The following is a 20,900-nucleotide window of genomic DNA, read 5'->3' as shown; positions in this document are numbered from 1 at the left end:
GGTATTACAGAAAATGTCTTGATTTTTCAAAAAGAAAATTAAAGATGGTGTCACCACAAGTCCACTGGCATAGCTAGCTCACCTTCATTCTAGCTCTTAGTATTTCACTGGCACTAGCATATACACCAGTGCCTCTATCCTGTTTAACCTGGAGCCAAGAGGCCTTCAGTTGGGAAACAATCACATTGATGTAAACTATATACCAGGGCGGCAGACAGTGAAGGAAGAGGAAGTGAGAGACCAACCAAGATGTGCTTTAAGGATATTTGAGCATTTAGGGATTTGAGCTAACTACCCAACTACCCTGGCATCACTTCAAAGTTGCTGATTAAAAGCACATGATTCAAGTCCAACAAAAGCTTTTCAAACATAGTAGTCGAGATAGACAGATGGTTTGAGGCCAGAGTCATAGCTCTCTACTGAAACTGAACTTCTCACCCGAACAGTGGAGGTTTTCCATCAGGGGGGTGTTGTGGGGGCCTTTTTTTCCTGGTGAAAAAGGGTGATCCTGTTCTCTGTTCTCTTCACTGGGAATGTATTGACTTACGATCCAACTTTCAGCCTTCCAGCTGGACCTTGCTGTTTCTCTGCTCACAGCCTGGGGTTTAAACTGGGACACAAACACACCTGAAAGCTGAGGTAGGACACCACCTGGGGTTATTGACAAAAATATTGAGAAAAAAAAAACTTTTTTCAAGTTTGTAAGTAATAACTCCTGCATGGTTTACTGAGAATGCAGTATTTCTTGGCTGTTACAATTCCTTCAATTTTCAGAATGTTTTTATGTCTTGTCCTATTTTGTCAAGTATACAAATCTTCATTTTTTGCCATTATTTTAGGATTAATAGATGCTTTTTATGACAGAATATTTTAAATCTTTTTATAACTGAGTGAGTGTGAATTCAAGCAAATTGCAGAGCTAATTTGAAGACATTACATATGAGAGCTTTGGATGGATCAAGAAAATCCCTGAGGAAAATCTTTTTTAAACTGAAATTCAGTTCTAAAACATTTCATAGGAAGAAATGTTTCACATGGGGTTGTGATTTAAACAAATGAACAGCTTGACATGTCATCTTCAATTCAGGTGATATGAAAAAAACAAACAAACAAAAAAAAATTCAAGCCTACTCTTTGGATAAAAATGTGACTCCTGTTTGTAATCACAGACTGCAAGAAATCCCTGGTATTCAAGATCAATTTTACGTCATTCAAATGCTTATCAAATCCAACATCAAAATATTGATTGTGATAGCAAAAAAGACATTCTACTTGCATCCCTATGACAAGAATGAAGTTGACAATATTTGTTTGAAAAACCTGTCTTAACTATCAGGATATATACATAATAACAAGTGCATTACCTTTAGATTACTGAAAAGATTAAATAAAAGGGAGAATATGTATGGAGGAAGAGCCTGTGCTTAACTGTATCTGCTGTTGTAGCATTATGTTACAAGCATTATGTCCAGCCACAACATTCTTGTGGCTGGACTAAACACTTAATAGAGGGGATCAGAATCCATCCACATTACCAGGAAAATGCAACCGGACGTCTCTTTGTCTGTGCCAGCTTTGTAAATGTATAATCGATGAAGATATAAAAATGACTATGTGAAATTATCGCCAGATGCTGAATATGAAAGGACTGGACAAACATTTGTATTGGCTCATTTCAAAGGCATGTTTCAGAATTAATGTAACATTGATAGAATGAGGGTGAGTCAGAGGTGGAATCAGCAATGGTTACCAAGGCATAACAGTTATGGTTTGTTTTATGTGACTGTGAAACTGGTTGATTCAGTCTACCACAGTACTCAAAAACCAGCAACCATGAAATACAATGACCAGAGTGGTGGTTCTATGTTACCATGACAACCACTATGTAAAGCCACCCATGTAAAATGCACTGATGTGGGGCCGTAGCATTAACACCATGTTGTGGTGACCTTCAGGTTAGAGATACCCTACATGTTAAGCCTTGAGCTCTTAGTTAAATGTGAATAATGACTCAAAATGTCAGAAATGTGTGTGAAGTGTATCAGAAATGTACTTAAGAATAAACTGAAGTTAAACCAGATTAGGTAGCTGTGAATTAACATGTGCACTGATTATTTGGTGTAATTTAATGAGGATTATGCGAAGATATTGCTTGAAAATTGTTTTCTTCATGAATATTTTCTATGATGAAAAATTTAAGCTGAATTGGGTAAGAATTGAATTAGGAAACTTTACATCTGTGACCATGTCAGAGTAATTATGTAATTTGAGCCTCTTATCCAAGGCTGATGTCATCTATGAGAAGTGTTGTTATAGGACATTCCAGTTATACCGTTTGATATGACAGGACACATTGTGCTATTATCCTCATATTACCCTAAAACAGGTGGACAGCATGATGAAAGGATAAACTATGAACTAGTACACGAGCTTAATATGAGGATAATGATAGCTCGGCCCTATCTTTCAGTCTGAGCTTGTGCATTTCCTTGTATCAGTGGGCTCCATTCCTGGGGCTTCATAGATTTTGAATTTATGTCGTATTATTGAAGAACAAAATAACTTGACCAAGAATTTGCCTTGTTGAAGTAGTTCTTGGAAATATCCTGACAGCCTGCCACAGCCACAATATATCATGTTGAGAAGATTCTCTATGAAGATTCTGAATATGAGCATAGAACGTGCCAGCTTGGTACACAATGGTTTTTGTCCATCTGCAGAACTGAAGCAACATTTAAGACTTAAACTGTGCAAAGCAAGGAAGGAAAAGCAAAAGAGTCAGAAGAAATATGCTGGAATGCAATCTTTTGTTTGTTGTAAACCCGGAATGCTTTAGCATTTAGCATTACTTTATCAACGTCTCTACATCCCAGTCTTGTATCCGAAGAGAAATACTGGATCATAAACAGTTAACAACAGGTAGTAGAAACCTTAATGATGATAAAAGCTCATTACATTGGAATGCCTGATGCTGTGTTTTGCTCAAGGAGGCTAATCATAGCTAATGAAGTTTGACTTTGTTTAGATTCAAAGGCAATCACTGTATATGCTTGTGGCAACGGTAATTCTACACTCTTTTGCTGATTGTGATGCAATTTCGAGTATCTACTTTTTTGCGATTTTCGAGGAAGCTTTGGAGGAGTGGTTCCACAGTAAACAAATCTGAATAACAACAAGCACATGCTTGCTTGTGCAATCAAGGTACATCAACTGAATTCCCTGTGGCTCCCTTTCTACACGGTGTGGTCATTGAGTCATTTATTTATAAGACAAAAGGATAGTATGTGAAAGATGACCAAATTGAACATGTTTTCTAAAAAACATGGTAATTGTATAGTTTTTAAATTCTACCTTAGAAGAAAAAAAGGGACTAAAATGAATGATTTTTCTTGCATGTTTTTCTTCAGTTTCATGAAATTTGGATCTAATCCTGACATTGGTTTTCCAACAGCTCCCTCCTCTAAGTGACCCCTCCTTCAGTCAAATCATGAGGGTCTTCCTCCTGCTTTGTCTGCTGGCGCTGGGCAAATCCAAACCCTATGAGCCGATCAAAATAATGGACTTCATGAGAAACTATGATATCATGATGGCTGACATAGGTGACAATGATAGTGACGATGGCATTGATGACAATGAAAATGACAATCAGGATTATGGCAACAATGATGAGGCTGACAATGATGATTGGAACAAGGACAACAATGACATTGACCAGGATAATGATGATGATGATGAGGATGAAGATGACGATGAAGGTGATCACCATGAATATGACAATTGCCCTGCTAATTGTCATTGCACTCCAAGGGTGGTGCAGTGCTCTGACCAGGGTAAGGACATACCACTACTCTGTTTTCTCTTGTCCACAAATGGGTTAGTTCATCCTAATATCCTGAATTCTCTTACAATTAACTGTTCCACATATGGTATGGTAACATACTGCATAATTTCACAATGTCAATGAAAACATATGAGAATGTATTATGTAGGAGCTTCTTTTTTAAGGTGATCCGTTGAATCAATGGGGGAAAATACTAAAGACTTTAGAAATGGGCAGTCTGATGTGGTTCACAGCATTCTAAATAGTAGTTTTACAGACTGTAAATGAATGGTAAAAGGTTTCAAAGCATGCGCAGCAGTCCTGTCCAAACAACCTTAGTCTGCCTTTTCAAACCGGCTGATATAGATAAACCAGATATCTGAAGGAAACAGCCAAAGATTTATGTCTCTAATGCGAAAGTCTGACTCGTGTATGACTGTGTTTGTATGCTGCCTTTTTTCTTTAGTCAAACTACGGTGTCAGAGCTAGATTACAATCGCTTGAACTCTTTTATCATAAATACACCAGGGTCTATATCAGTTCAGATGAAAGGGAGGTCCAATTCTTATCACACTTGGCTCAACTGTGATTTTTAATAAAGGATTTGTGATTATGCCAACAGGTTTGATCACTGTGCCAGAGAAGATCCCTGAGGACACGGTGATGATCGACCTCCAAAATAATGATATTACTGAGATCAAAGAAGATGATTTTAAAGGCCTCAACAAGCTTTATGTGAGAGAAACCTGCATAACAAGTTTACATTGCACATGTTAATGAAACCACAGCCCATCTTTGACAATGTTATCCAGACCTTGATATGAGCGACACTCACTATCAGGACATAGAAGGGGAGAATGACACTTTGAGTGCATTTTAACAATTAACAGACATGTTCTGTAACTTTTTAGAGAAATCTTCAGTTGTTGTAATATTGACTGGACTGTTGAGTCTTCACAAGTATGTCATTGTATTTATGTACATATAGTATTGATTAAAAACAAACATGAAACACAGACAAATACAGTCCACACTGATACAGCTAGTTTTTATCATATTAATGAATTATGTTATAATTTTGACCTTATTTGATTCATTTACATTCATTTATATGGTGGACTCACACCTTACACTGTCAGGGCACTTTAAACTAGATTGCATTCACTCATTCACTCTGAGACACACACACACACACACACACACACACACACACACACACACACACACACACACACACACAAATCAAGGTGCTAACCAGATCATCTGGAGCAACTTTGAGAATATCTTGCTCAAGGACACTTCAGCGGGCAAACAGAAGAAGCAAGGAATTTAACCCCAAACCTTTTGATTAGTGGGACAGCCACTCTACCAACTGGGCCTTTGCCACCCTAAAGTTCCCATATGCTTTTTCAAGCAAGATGTTTCAAATGTGCCTGAGTTTTATTAAATCAGCTAAAAGGATTATATGCTGCACTTCTTCAGTAAAACTTTTAAGATTAACCAAAATGTTGCAGGTTACAGCATGAGGAAAGACAAGAGACACTAAATTAAAGGGTGAATTTCAATTTTCAATCATTGCAAAACAATTGTATTTTCCCTGGAACATTTTGCTGCAATACGCACTGTCAGTCCCACCAACCTCTAAACAGTAGCTACTGAACTGATTTTCATTGATTTTCGTGGCTGACTTGTTTATCGGTCAACAAGTAACCCACTTAACTTTACGACTGTTCAGTTTCACATTCATAAACATGAATAAGGATGAATGGGTCAGAAAGAATAATTAATAATAACCTTTAGAGTCAAACAAGATTCTGCACAATAATCTGATTCTTTTGTCCCACAATAGGGCCTGTTTCTCATAAACAACCGAATCTCAAAGATTCACCCCAAGGCCTTCAGAAACATGGATCATCTTAGACTCTTGTACCTGTCCTACAACCTGCTGACTGAGATCCCTGCAAACCTGCCTCCCAATGTCATTGAGCTCCGCTTCCATGAGAACAATATCAACAAAATCCAAGCGGATGCATTTAAAGGCCTGAGGAAGCTACATGTCTTGGGTATGGAGAAGTGTCCACTGTTCTAATCTTCTCCCAAGTAGCAAGCAAAAATTAAAAGATATGTTTGAGGAATAAGTTTATGTTACATGACATATTTGAGATACTAGTGCAAAATGTATCCGCAATACCTGTCAAAACTGGTGAAATACGGACATAATTATTTCATAACCTACAACTAGAGGTGTTACATTCAGTGTAAGAGAACATGAGACAACATCTATAAGCATTATGTGTAGCAACACATATGTACTATGTGGTCAAATTCTGTGGTCCACATGGTAAATTTCTATCAAAAAAAAATCACAGACCAGGAGGCTTGAACAGAGGATTCTAACCTTTAACAAATAGTTTTTAAGTTTCATTTATAGTATCCTGTTAACTCAAGACTTTACAAAGATGTCCCTCAAATTTTTCTTTCTCTGTGTAACTGGGTTTCCCCTTGAAACTAGGGAGAATAATACTGAAAAGAACAAAATAAAATGGACTATTAATTCAAATGGGTTTTCCACCATATTGTATTAATTCTATTGCTTCATAAAGTCACACTGCTAGGTTATAATGTAATATTCTGAAGAACTGTAATGTGAAGCTTATCTTTTCTCACTAGGTTAGCTGCACATTCCAAGTACAACAACATGTAGATGTCGCCTGAGTATCTTAAATTAACTGTTTCAACCATATAATTGTATTTTTATATAATCTTTATTTATTTCAAAATTTCAAATATGCTTTGTGCTCTTTCTTTCAGAGCTGGGTGCCAACCCCCTGGCTAATAGTGGGATTGAGCTGGGAGCTTTCAACGGCTTATCAACTCTGTATGTTGGTATAGCAGAGAGCAAACTAACTGCTATACCCAAAGGTATAGTATCATCTATATACTGTGCAGATTTATTTAACATAAATGGTGCCTTATCCCTCACAACATTGTGGCAATGTCTGTAGGATGCTTTCAACCATTACCAAAGGAAGTCACAAGGTGATTTACTTCCAATTTAACTTGGTAATGTTTGATGTCTGATACATTTCAGACCTCCCATCCTCCATCACCGAACTGAACCTGGAGTATAACAAGATCTCTAAAGTGGAAGTTGAAGACTTCATCAGATATAAAAACCTTCAAAGGTGACAATCCACTGAATTTCAACCTAAAAACAACTGTGTCAAATGAACCAAAATGTTTCACAAATGATTTATTATGGAGGTTAATTTTATGTAAGAGCACATAATACACATCTTTCGGGAAACATTTAGTCTCTCACTAAAAAGGATTAGACCAAACTAAGTTTTAATAAGAAATATCACATTTTGATATTTAAATAATTTAAGGGTTTATCAACTTCTATCACTAATTTCACAAACATGAAGTTTGCTATTGCATCTCTCATCAAGGGAATTTTAGTACATCTGATTAACACACTTATACATTTTCTTATTGAAAACTTTTGAAACACTTTAATAGATGTTTAAAAAGACAGTTATTTTGTTAGTAAGAAACACTGTTTTCTACTTTCTTTTCAAGTCAAAACCAATTAGTCAGTGATGTGTAGTCCTTCAATAGCTTGCTCATGAGACACAGGGATACATCCCCTGAGTAGGCGTCTAAGAGCTTTTGAATCATGTGAAAGTGGGCTTGTGAGAGGGTGCTTTCACAAAATAAGGGAAAGTCTGTATGGTTTTAAACACTTCTGAATATAACAGAATATAATATAATTGATATAAGATTGTCACTTTTAAAAAGCAAATCATGACAAGCCATAACCAGAATAAAAACATAGACCCGTAAATCAGCATAAACCATCCCCTTTGACTTTGTATTCATTCACAACACATTCATAACATGTCATATGTTTTTTAAATGAAATAAACACTTTGTGATGCTTTTCATTTTTTCCAGACTTGGACTGAGTTTTAACCAGATCAAGTTTGTGGAGAATGGCAGTCTTGCCAGCATCCCAAACATTCGTGAGATCCACTTAGACAATAACCGTCTGAAAAAGGTCCCACCAAGCCTCAGCTCCCTGCGCTACCTCCAGGTGAGAAACAGATGATGGCAAAATAGTTATAATAATCTTTTTTCATTATAATAGCAACATTAAATGAAAAAAATCTGTTTCTGCGTTTCTCTTCAGGTGATTTTCCTCCATGGCAACAAAATCAGCACTGTCGGAGTCAATGATTTCTGTCCCATCAGAACCAGTGTGAAGAAGAACCTGTATACAGGCATCAGTCTGTTTGCCAACCCTGTTAAATACTGGGACATCCAGCCGGCCACCTTTCGGTGTGTGACTGGACGGAGGGGCGTCCAGCTTGGAAACTTCAGAAAAAAATAGGGAGAGCAAATTTGTGTTCAAGACTACTCAGAGATGGAGGGTTGCTGAAAATCTTTATCTTAAATGGAAGGAGCTGGGCATAATTTTGATTTGATTTTTAAGGTTTATGTAAAAGTTACAGCAGCAGTATAGAAAATGACATGAATTTTTATTTTTACTCTGGAAGTTCTCATTCAGGGGAAAAGGAAGACATTCTTCCAAAATGTTGGTCCTAAAAGTAAATGCTAAATTGTAAGCTACATCACCCATCTACATCATCATCTAAACAGAATTTGGTGTAGACATCATAACATCAACAATTGTTCATATGAATTAAACACAAAAGCCCTTCCCTGTTTTGTGAGCTTTATTTTGTATTGTTATCCATATGATTTGTCCCCAAGTGTTTGGCTAATGGATTGTCTCATGACTGCCTCCCTCAATGATTAGACTATGGTTGAATTACATGCAAATATATCTAAGGAAAATTGATTTCTTTATTCTTCAGGTATAACATTTAATAAAGAGATTAAGCAGTAGAAGATGGATGGATAAATATAGTACTTAGTCTCAGAAATTTGATGGGTTTTTTTTTTCTCAAATTTTTTTTTTCCCTTTCCTTGGACTGTTTCTTTTCCTTTATTTCATTTCATTTTGATTTCGGTTGGGGACATTGCAGTTACCCCAGAAGGGCTGTGACATGGCTGGAGTCTGAGAAATTCCTTCTATTTAAACTTAAAATTTTTTCCAATGAAGTCTGCACAGTCAAATAACAAGGATGACCATATCACTCTAAAACTAAACTTCTATCTTTATATGAAAGCTCTATATTACTTCAGTGCATGTTTTTAATGTCTTTGTTGGGAGGCAAACATTTTCAGCTATTGTCAACAGGGCAGGGATGCACATATGCCTCATAACTTATGAAAAAAGTAAAAAATGAATTAAACAATTGTTGCTTGGCTTGAAGAACATCTAAAGCAACCTATTGAGTTCCATTTTATCATGAAATTACAAGAAGGTGATATTATTTACAACAGTGGACATGTCTTGAGATGTTCTCTCCTGGTGCTATATTTATTGAGTATGTCTTTAAATAAACATGGAACATATCCCCTACTAATGTCTTGATGTTATGTGAAACGGAAGAGGAAATTATATGGAAAGTTAATTTCCATGTATAGACACATCAGACAAACTAGTGTCAAAATATCTAATTATTCCTATTGTCAAGCAAACTGAAAAACAAAAAAGAAAACGCATTGGGAATTTCCTATGGCTAAATTCCATTCCAGAGTGCTGACAACACCATTCCTGGCTGACTGTTTGAAAAGCTATCTATCTATCCATCTATCCATCTATCTATCTATCTATATCTATCTAAATCTATCTATCTATCCATATATATATATATATATATATATATATATATATATAGCCAATGAATCTGTGAGAGACAGACAAAATGCCCAAGAATCTGCTCTGAATGATTGAGTCAGTAGGAAACCAGAGGGACCATACATCACAGTAAGTTAATGAAAAAATTTCAGTGAGTATCAGTTATTCTTGGGGCAACTCCAAGTGACATTTCTTTCTGATAATTGTTTTGAGAGTAAAACTGTGGAAGTGTTATTATAATCATTCTTTGTAGCCAATCCTTCATAATGATCCTTCATTTGAGGGAATTAGACCAGGACAAAGTGAGGCTTAGTGCAGAATTCTTGTATTTCTACAAAAAAAAATATGATTGAACTAACCAGTCACGTTAACGTTTACTATTGGTAATGATCTGTCCCCTAGTGGTCATGTAGTATTCGCCTTCAAGTGCTGCTCATATGGTCTGGGTTTATACTGCACAACTTTAATGACATAAGACCGAGAATGATACAGTTTTGGCTTTGTCTAGTAAACCATTCTTTAACCATCTGAAAAATTAATGAAAATATTTTAGAATTTGCTAGAAACACATCAAGTCCAGGAGAATGTTGTTAATAGTAACAGGTTAACCAAAATTGATTGAAAAGATGTTGCCTCATTTCTTTATTGTCCAGCAGATGTCAGCATAGATATACTTGGTTTTAAGACAGCTATCAGAAGAGTGAAAAAAGTGAAATCTGAAATTAGAAGTCAGAGAACTATTGTTTCACACAACTAGAATTGAAAAGTTATGATAAAATGGGTATCGGGAGAATTCTGATCAAATCTAAAGCGAGCAAATCAGGAGAAGGTGACATTTTCAATCAACTTTACACCAGTAATTTGAAGGTTGGAGTTGAATTTTGTGTTTTTTCTTATTAACAGAGGGAAATGTCACTGTAACATCCATGATAACAGCTGCTGGACATCTTAACATGCTATGGTGCACTGAAGCTTCTATTTCCAAAATTACCTTCATGCATTGGACAAATATTTAGGAAAAGACAACGCCTCCAATAAATCTATAACAGGTCACAAAAACAAATGCCAGTAAAAAGTGATACAGCTCATTATCTGAGTTAGAAAAGTCCCCTACCTTTAACTAGACTAGCATTCAATCAAGCACCTGTTTGTGCCCCACTGCCTGTCTGTTACTTGATGGTGGGCTGCAATATGTTGTGGGTTTACTTTTAGCTTTTGCATGTTTAGCTGCTGCCTTGAATGAGGTTTGTGAAAGAATTTGGACAGTTCTGGTATGGGCCAAGAGTTGAAAAAATGTAATATTGCTTGTTAACATGGTAAATGTAAGTCATACGACCTGTGAAAACGAAAAGCAGAATTGGTTTAGGTGAACCAGGTTGGTGAGGAATTTGTATTATTCAGAAGTCAATTTCTGATTAAATATATAATTAAAACTAATAATAATTCAAAAAACACCATAGCCAAAGAAATTAGATCCTGATCAATGATGAGCCATAGAAATTGGAATCTGATCAAATAGTGTTGGACAGAATAATGTCCACACACGAATACTGATGATGAATGCAACACCATGATGGGCCCTCTTCATCTCTGCCAGAGGTCCTAGTCAGAATGCACCAACATCCTGCAGACTGTCAAAAACCCTTGTTCAGCTGTATCCTTGATATCCTTGATATCCATGTCTACATGGAACAGACATCTTACAGGTCGCAAAGAACCGAACCAAACTGAGGTGCAGCTTCACAATGAAGTGTAGTGGATATATTGCTTGTCATCTGTTTTGTCTTCTAAAAATGAAGACTCGGGTGAGTAGAGGGTGGGCTGGAGGGGAGCTGTGTCTCCTTTTCTCCAGGAAACATATGGAACAGATCTGCCACTTGGCCAGACCTCATTCTGCCACGTCTCACAGCACTCACACGCACACACACATGCACTCGCATACAAACACATGCATCTTGAGAAAATGGTTCTAACTTAAGGCTTTTTATCGCCATTCACCCCGTTTCGACTCCTTTTTCTGCTCTATCTTTGACTACAGTTGTTATCTCTGCACCCGTCTGTCACCTTTTCCACAACTTGTCACAAGCAGCTGCTCTTCATGCTACTCTGGTAGAAATGTTTGTTATGTTTTCACTCAATACCTGTTCCGTAGAGGTGTTTACTTGTATTGTACCAGTTTGTCAAGCCATACATAATGTTACTCCGGTATTTTCATTACAAGTTAATTTTAGTTCCAATGCTTCATCTCTGTATGTGAGAAAACTACGACCATTCTAAATAGATTTAAGGAGGTTTATTGGGATCACTGAGATGAGATGTATCTTCATGAATCCATATTATCGCCTATAATTCAAAGTGAGTCATTATTGTTGCTGCTAAGTTTAAACAGAGGACCAAGGATGCAGAAATGTATTGCCACATATTAGAATTTATTACCTTTTTTTTAAATTACTCAAGTAACGTCACCAAAGAAAATTTGCTTATCTAAAAAAAGGAGATATATTTTTTCCTCCCCAATTAGCAGCGAAATCTTGTAATCATGTGCTTTCAATATTTATGTAAGAGATGATTACTTGGCATCATATAAAAAATATTCGACAAAAAAAAAAGCAAAAATGAAGCTATTGTACTGTAAGCTGTCTGTCTTTGATTATGACACTTAATTTGAACTGACCTGATACAGGAAGGAACCTTTCAAAATGGTTTGAAAAAGGGCAAGCACTTTAAATAAATATATTGATGATGGCAGGAATAACATCCTATCATTACCAGCTGCTAAAACAAACTACAATTGAAGTCTTCCAGGAAATATTTTCTGAAGAACTGCCACCTGTAGTTTTGTTTACAGATCTAACCACAAAGTAAAAAGCTACTTCACTACTTTAGGATATGAAAAACATCTAACTTCCTTTCTTTCAATCTTTAAAACCCTGAAACAACACTCTCTCATCTAATTACCATGTCTATTTCAGAGATAATATATAAAAATTAAGGAAAAAACTTTCTCTTAAAGATGATCATGCATCATTGGTAACATGCCACAATCAACCAATGATTAATATAGACTAAGTGCAATCACGAGCAAATCCATTTGTGCAATGCCTTATTGGGGATCAATTTATTAAAAATCCCAATTACACATACTTAATCGCAATAAAACAACAATGTGCACCACCTGGTACTGGTTCTTCAGTTCAATCCCTTTTTTGGACATCAGACACGTTGATCATAGTGTCCATTCTCTGACCTGACATGTTTAATTGCTTTATCTGAGCAAAATGAGACTCACAAATTATTATCATTTCCCAAAAAGTCAAAAAAGAATTTGAGCACTGAAAGAAAGCTCTTCTTTTGACATTATTATAGACATATGTGTCTTCAATAGAAGCAGAAAATGACTATGCTTTGAGTTTTGAATAAGCCAGTTAGAGCTCCTAAAATGGGGAGGGGAACTCAGGTTTCCATAACATAAACTGAACAGTCAGTGCCAATTGTACACCCATTAAAAATGGGAAAGGGCCACTGGCTTCAGTCGCACCCCTGTTCAGGAAGCCAAATACATCATTTATCACTTCACAACTCAGTGAAGAAATCATGAAGAATTCTCATTCATCAAACAGTGACTGAACATTTTCAAATGCAGTGGATTTATCTTTCATCTTCTTAAGAACAGATAAGAACACACCAGGATTAATATGATCTACGGTTCCAATAGAATCGATTCTTAGGAACGAGAAAGCAGAGAAAAGTTTGGACAAAATGTGGCAAAAATTAGAAAAGTCAGATATCCCAAACTCCGTTCGGCATCTGAAACTGCTTGGAAAACAGTACGGATAAATTCTGTACAAAGGTGAAAAACAAAATTGCAAACAGAGATGATGATTTCAAAAGACAATTATGCACAAATGTTATGTTTAAACTTCAATTCAAGAACTTTCTTAGAATGTGTCAAGAAGACGAAGAGGCAAAGATCCAGCTAAGCAATAAGACAAAAACAATATTTTTTTGGCTAATAAGTATTTCTCAGTTATGATTAATGAAGCAACATTAATTTTAAAATGTTGTTCTTGATTGATATCACTCTGAATAAAGCCAGACATGTGTATCATCGGAGATATTCAGCTTAAGGCCCATTTGGTGCTGGACGATAAGTGTGATCAAGCAGGTGACTGTTAACAAAATAGGATAGAGAGGTGAGAGTGAATATGGTTCATTGAAACAGTTAGTCTTTTACTTGCTTGAGGCAATAAACAATGTAAAAGTAACACACAACAGGATTCTCAATTGCATGTATGGAAGGTCTAATTAATTCAATTCATTGCCAAGTACCTGGTGGAGACATAACAAATATAGTAACAAAACTGTAGCAAACATTCAAAAATCAGAAGGTTTAAAGTTTAAAAGTGACCTATTCAAACAATATCAGACTGAATGAGACAACCTGAAAACCGTAGTTCTGCAACAATCGTCCTCACACGTGGACAGCTGTGTCTTAAGTATTTAGACTAATGTAAATTTACCATTGAGGTTTCAGAGATTACGTGTAGATTTAAGATTAATCATACACAGGAAAGAAAAACACTGGATTATTCTTAACAAGCAGAAACTTCATCTATTTTTAGCAATGCGCATTATATGTAAAGAAAACAAAGATAACTGTCACAGATCCACATTGGTATATTGATGAAGTTTATGCAAATCAAGTCTCAACCAGCCTATACTTGATGTTTAGTGCACAGCAAATCCCACTTTTATTGGTCTTGAATCAAAACAATTAATGACTCATACTGCGACGAACACTTTCAGAGAAAAATCAAACATTAAATGCTGCCAAAATCCAAGTGAAAAAAGAAAAATTCACAAACTTGGAGAAAACTGGACATTTAGTCTGTCAGCGCTCACTCAACACACATTTACTGTCCAAACACACACACGCACAAAATTGAAACATATACGAACAACCCATCCAGATCAGAGCCAAGGCAAAATTAGGTCAGTGAAATTAAAATGTTTAGAGGCAAAGAGTGAAAGGCCTGTTTGTTCATGTGAGAGAATCCCAGCAGTTATGCAGTCTGCAGGGACAAGACTGACATGAAAAATGAGCAACAAAGATGACGAGCCAAATGCTGTCTGGCTGTGGAGTGGAAAAAACTGGCCCATGGTAAAATTGTGCGAAAGCTGGTGTGTGGGTGTTATTGTTAGTATGTGTACTTGTGTGTGTGTGTGTGTGTGTGTGTGTGTGTGTGTGTGTGTGTGTGTGTGTGTGCCTGAAGAAGAGAAACTGTAGCTGCATTAGATCAAAATAGTCAAATAAAAGTAAAAATACATAAACCCATTGAACTAACTAAAAATCTTTTGCTTTGCAAATATGTTTCTTTTATATAATCAAATTGTCTCTATCTCTTGGCAAAAAACAAAACAAAACATTAGAAAGGACAAATCTGGAATCAGGACACACTGACAGAACTGGAGTGAGCCAATATAACTGCAATTGGTACATCACTATTCCTAACTTCATGGCTGCCAGAAAACATACTGGCATGCAGTCATGAAACAAACGAAGATGAGAGCTGACTCTCATATTCATTTTTCTGTGCTTATGAACCTTTGCCATCAGAAAGAATACTCTGGATGCCAAAGTTCAAATCAAATCACTTGAGGCTTGTTCGTTCCAGCCTCTATCAGTCTGCTGAAATGCAATATTTAACCATTATGCAACAAAGCAACCTTCCATACAAATATTAAAGAAACTTTGCAAATACTCAGAACTTAGCACTTTTTTCCCTTTGTATGTCATTGTGTTGTCAATATTTACTGTATAGCCAAAGGTGTACTTCATCTTATAAAGTTTTAAGTGTGGCAGCTAGCTTTTTCTGTGATGTGATGCATATATCCTCCCATTTTCAAGGGGGAACAGGTTTCTAACCCTATACCTAAGACAACCCATCAGTTTCCAGGAAATAACCGATGCCCTCTGACCTATTAGTGCTGACTATCATCCCAACAGTTTTGACCACACTTGGTCATATAACACTGCAGTGGCTTCTGGATGTCATATAGTGGGAGGCCAACTGGATCACAGTGTTCATAAAAAGGAGAGAAACAGTCCTGAGGTTCTCATAATGGGCACTCTCCCAACAACTATGACTAAAAATCCTGTTCATGAGGATCAGGAACAGAATTGGAGACAAAATGCAGCCCTGACAGAGACCAACACTCACTGGAAACTTGTACACTGCGGTGCAAAAAATGCGAAAGCAGCTTTCACACTGTCCTACTCTATCTCAAAAAGTCACTCAGCTTGTTGTTGTTAGTGGTATTGTTTATTTATTTGCCACAAATATTTTTATATTTTCTGTAAATAAGCTTCAGCCCCAAATGATTAGCAATAGTCTCATCAATGTACTTACATTCATTATAAGCACCTGAAATATACTCATTTGAAGCTCTGATTTGTCTCTGGCAAACCAAGGAAAGGAATAGAAAAGGAGTTATCAAGTGGTCATAACTGCTTCTAAAGCAGAAAGGAGATGCAGAGATGAGAGATGAATTGCTTATCACATTGATTACTTTAAGCAGCATTAAAACAGCTGCTTTGAAAATGTGAAATGATTCCATAAAGAGGGACATGAGCATAAAATCATATCTGTGTCCTGGTCTATTAAAGCAATATTTTATCCCAAAATGTAAAATAGGATAGCTCGTCACAGTGTTAATGTAATGGAGCAATGGAGCGTTATCTGTTGCAGAAAATGCGCATCTTTTAAATGCACAGTAAAAACCTCTCATTTCAATTATTGTAACACCATAATTAACAGACATTTGGAACTTATAACATGAGTCAAATCTTCCCACCACTGCTCCTTTTAGTTGGTTGCAGCTTAGTGTTGTTTTACGATGCAGACAGAAATGTATTTCGTATTGGTGTTATTTATCTAATAGATTTTATATGTCATTGCTGATTTTATTTGTTGTAATGTGAGTACTGTTTTTTACAGGGATTCTATTGTTCCAGATGAGACCAATATGTGTGATTAGCACAAAAGGGAGATTCTGTAAATTCTTACATGCTGTCACATTAATATGGCCAGTCTTCATCGAAGGTAGAATTCAAGCACTGCAACAATATTCCTTATTCATTGTCAAATGCTGTTGTGGCAATTGGACTTCACCATCTCCAGTTCAAAAACTAAGACTCTGACCTTGAAGATTGAGAACACTAACAGTATTTTCATTATTTAGGACTGGTTTCAGTTGGCAGACTTTTTCAATCATAAATCAAGGGGTACCGACATGAAATCAGACAAAAATGCAAATCTTCATTAGTTTTTATAAAAACTACATTATAAATTTATATGGAAAAGCAGTATCGTTAAAATGAACAAGGAGAGAGAGAATAGCTGATATAGAGACAGACAGACTTATAGACAGTTTAGCCAGTAGCAATCTTTAAGAACCTTTAAAGAGGGGGCCAATAAAAATAGATTTTATCCAGATGAAGTCTACAGCTGAGCAGGCAGCCATGTTCCCCTCATCACAATTAGTACACAGAGAAATATCTGAGACCACAATGTCCTATTAAGCAGACCAAATTACATTAACATGGGAACTTCCCAGAATTCCCCTGTTTCTGTGCATGAAAAACACATTTACTGTAACCACAAATGATAATAAAGATGAAGTGTAACTTCAGTCAGTACATTGTACTATACCACTGGATGAGGATGATTCCTCAAGTGAAAACAACTAAGAGGCCAGCACTACAAATGTGTCCTTTATCAGCAAAACTGTAAAGATTAAATACAACCAATGCATTATTGTTTCCAATCTGATTTTTTTTTGGAAAACTGCTAAGTTGTTTATTACTAGAATTGGCCTTACAACACATTCGAGCAAGAGATATGTAGCCTTAGTCATTGACAACACTAGACTGAATATCTTTTGGGGTTGGACTGTCTATGAGACAAAATGACATTTATAGCTGTCAGCTGTCTTGTCAACATATTTCTGCTAATTGTCTCCACAGAACAACTGTAACCAACTGAAGCCAAAACACAAAACACACCAATACAACAAGACCCTTTTTCACATTGCCAGTCTGATTTCCTTCAATGTGCCAAGGCCGCTTTCAATTCAAACTAACTCATACACTACATTAAAAAAAATCCCATGTGGCTTGAGATAGAGATGCTACGACAGCCAATCTGTAAATATATCTACAAAGTCATATTCACATGTGTCTTTTAGCAACTGAGTGACAGCTGTGTGATTTTAGGTCCTTTTTATTTTCTTTTTAAAAGGTTATTTTGTTAATTCTAAAATGGGTTACAGTTCTTTTCACCTCTGAACAAGGTAAAAGATGGTTTCCCAGGGAAACCTCAACCAACACTATTTTTCAGTGAAGGTCATGATTGAATCTATACTTCTTGATGAACAATTCTTTTAAGGAAGCAAAAAAGTTACGAATCTTCAAACTCATCAGCTGTTGAAAAGGTACCATATTCATATTTAAGATGATACAAAGTTGGCATTAATAATGGTTGAGCCAAAAGCAAAATGCACCTGAGAGTCTGTGTGGGAGATGGAAAATTTGAGAAATGTTACAAGTACAAATCTTGTCATCTTTGGAGAATTGAAAAAAAACTATCAAATACCACTGCACAGTGGAACCCAGTCAGCCAGTAATACTCTCCATATGTGTCATACAGATTTGTCCAAATCGTCATGTCTCAGTTGACAGTTTAATCAGAAGTTGTCTCTTTTCCAATTGTAACAGTGTCTATCATAATGAAAACACCACTGCAATTAAATGCCAGAGGAGGTGGGGGGGCAGAGAGAGGGAGAGAGAAAAAGAGAGATTTGGTGTTATGAGAAGAAACAAAAGTGGTGTTCCTTTAGTAAATATCGAAAAAAGTAAATTAGAGAGAGATTTGATTCTCTTATTGACCAATCCTGTTATACAGCCTCACCAGAAATGTTAGACCAGAAATGAATAGATGCATTTGTTTGTTTTTTTCATTCTGACACAACTTGCCTTTTAACAATGTAGCATTTTTGTTGCTAATAATACAACTGACAACATGCATCTATACCGGTGGGGGGGTATGACAGCTCTTTGCTAACATACTCAAAGAATTTTGCACACCTCACAAATGACCATCATGCAAGAGTCAACTTACTAAAATGGCTTGTCACTAGCTCTTTGGAGAACCTGCATTACTTTAAAGACCTATCCATTAAGTTCAACCTGGATATCTGTTGACTATTTTTTGTTTGCATGTGAATATGCCCATCTCCATTGAGAGCTTGCTCCGACTACAAATGCACTTAGCAGCCTTGGTGAAATTAATAAATAAAAACTGAGACTGTTGGGGGATATAGTTTCATATTCATGTTTCAGCTAGATGGTTAATGTACCCATAAAATGTGGGATAATATTGAATGTTGGTGCCAATCCTGATTTTAGGTTATCCTGACAAATATATATGCATCCTCATTATCAATGATAAAGATAACATACTAACTCTCATTCCAGTGGAACCTAGTGTAATCTGCTCTTAAATCAGTTCTGATGGGTTTTGTTGGAGAGATCTGATAGTAAACCCTAAGGAGAGATAAGTGCTTCCAGACCTTCTTTACATTAAACAGCAGGTACAGACAGACAACCGACCCTGAGATATCCGTAATATGACATGAACCAATGACTGTGTATAATTACCAAAGCTGAATACAAGGGTTTCTGATGAAGTATGAGAAAAAGAAACCAAAAACAAATTAAAAGAAACAACTCTATATCCTAACATTGAAAAGCCTCTGTCTGTCCTGGACTAATTGAGAAGAAGACAAAAAATAGAACTTGGACAAAGTAGGACAAACAACTGTAAATAATACAAATTCAATTCAGCGTGAGGACTTACTTACAGCAAAGGATCTCTGCCCTACCAATGTGTAGTAACAGAAAGCATTTTCCAATCCAGGCCCAACATCAGCAGTTCCAACACCGAGACAAGCTCCCTCATGACCAATTTATCAGTTGCCATCCAGAGAACAACTTGAGTAGCATGAGAAAACTGCATGTCTAACAGCAAACTTTAAATTCTGACCTTCACCCCTATGAATACATGACATCTGCTTTGCATCTGGCTCAAAAACAAGAAACACACAGAGAGGGCATCCTGCAGCTCTACAATTGCATTCAGAACAGCCTATGTGATATAACGTACATGACGCTTATTAGCTGTCTGTGTACCCCTATTACATTAAAAGATACCATGTGCAATTGGACAGTCACATATGAAGAAAAAAATGAATTTTGCCTCATTCCATAAGGTCTCAAAACTGGTTGTAAAAGTTACATGTGGTTTCTACAACTAAAGTGGTGTTCTCCTTGAGAAGGCTGCAGCTGTTCTGTTTTAAATATCATGTCATCCTCAGATCCATTGGGACTAAATTCCAAGACAGATTGCCAGGACTTGAACCAAGGCTCAACATAAGGAAAAACAATCATAGTAAATCGGCAGACAGAATAGTTCTTGTTCAGAGTGACTTACTTCCAAAGGATCAGTGGGAGAAATAATAGACTTACAGTAAAACAGACCTAAGAATAATTGCAACTCAAGGATACTAACTGTAATGCATTGTAACTTGTAGGGCATTTGACTGAATCATTTTTAAAATGAATATAATGTGATGATAACAGGACCCTAGATAACAAAGTAATGCATTAAAACTGCCAATTGTGTAAAAATAGCAAGCAGCTCGTCTCCAACCTCATCCATCGCCCAGTTTCAAAGTTGAAGTGCTATGAATCTTGCATGGATCAATTAAAGGAAATTCAACCACACAATTTAATGCATGGTTAATTCAATGCATAGAAATGTAAGCATGTATGCAAAGGCATATATTATGCAATAATACTATTGCAATACCCTCCCTCCCCACTTAGAGATAAGAAATACCCCATCTAATGATGACATCAACATTAGTTTTCACTGTCTAAAATTTCAGTTCTAAAATTCACTTCTAACTGAAAATGTTCTAGATCTGCTACTTGTCTCTTCAAAGCACTGGGCAGAGAGGACACCTTTATGACCAAACCAGAGTTGCATTGACAAAAGGTAAAATGAGTGAGTTACAAAAGGTTTTCAAAGTGGGGTGACATGGTGGCACAGTGGTTAGCGCTTGAGATTCACAGCACGGAGGACCAATATTCAGAAAAGAATGTCCTCCTTGCATAACAAGTTTCATATTTGAAGTTGAAAAAACACCAAGTAAGGTGAAGGGGTCTTTTTTAATGGAGAGAACCCAAGC

At 36.4% G+C, this 20,900-nt stretch overlaps 2 protein-coding genes across 2 annotated transcripts in view; one reads left to right on the top strand and one right to left on the bottom strand.

The window, feature by feature from the left end:
* cenpp (centromere protein P) overlaps positions 1-20,900 on the bottom strand; it is a 79,606-nt gene that overhangs the window by 27,578 nt on the left and 31,128 nt on the right. The gene's annotated exons all lie outside the window — the stretch shown is intronic.
* On the top strand, positions 482-9,328 carry aspn (asporin (LRR class 1)). Its single transcript, XM_086150054.1, has 8 exons — positions 482-639; positions 3,452-3,830; positions 4,443-4,555; positions 5,670-5,883; positions 6,632-6,742; positions 6,912-7,005; positions 7,778-7,916; positions 8,013-9,328. Exons 2-8 carry the CDS (start codon positions 3,488-3,490, stop codon positions 8,211-8,213), a joined length of 1,215 nt encoding a protein of 404 aa, XP_086006180.1. The 5' UTR covers positions 482-639; positions 3,452-3,487; the 3' UTR covers positions 8,214-9,328.

This window comes from Fistularia commersonii, chromosome 7 (assembly GCF_037954325.1).
Source record: "Fistularia commersonii isolate RoL2024-O1a breed Wild chromosome 7, RoL_Fcom_v1.0, whole genome shotgun sequence".
Lineage (NCBI taxonomy): Eukaryota > Metazoa > Chordata > Actinopteri > Syngnathiformes > Fistulariidae > Fistularia > Fistularia commersonii.
The sequence above is the reverse complement of the archived record's forward strand: the minus strand, read 5'-3'. Positions and strand labels throughout refer to the sequence as shown.

Excerpts from the sequence above, each read along its gene's own strand:
- aspn (XM_086150054.1), top strand. The coding sequence starts at position 3,488 with ATGAGGGTCTTCCTCCTGCTTTGTCTGCTGGCGCTGGGCAAATCCAAA. Across the intron at positions 4,556-5,669 it reads AAGGCCTCAACAAGCTTTAT|GGCCTGTTTCTCATAAACAA; the intron begins GTGAGAGAAACC and ends GTCCCACAATAG. Across the intron at positions 7,917-8,012 it reads GCTCCCTGCGCTACCTCCAG|GTGATTTTCCTCCATGGCAA; the intron begins GTGAGAAACAGA and ends GTTTCTCTTCAG.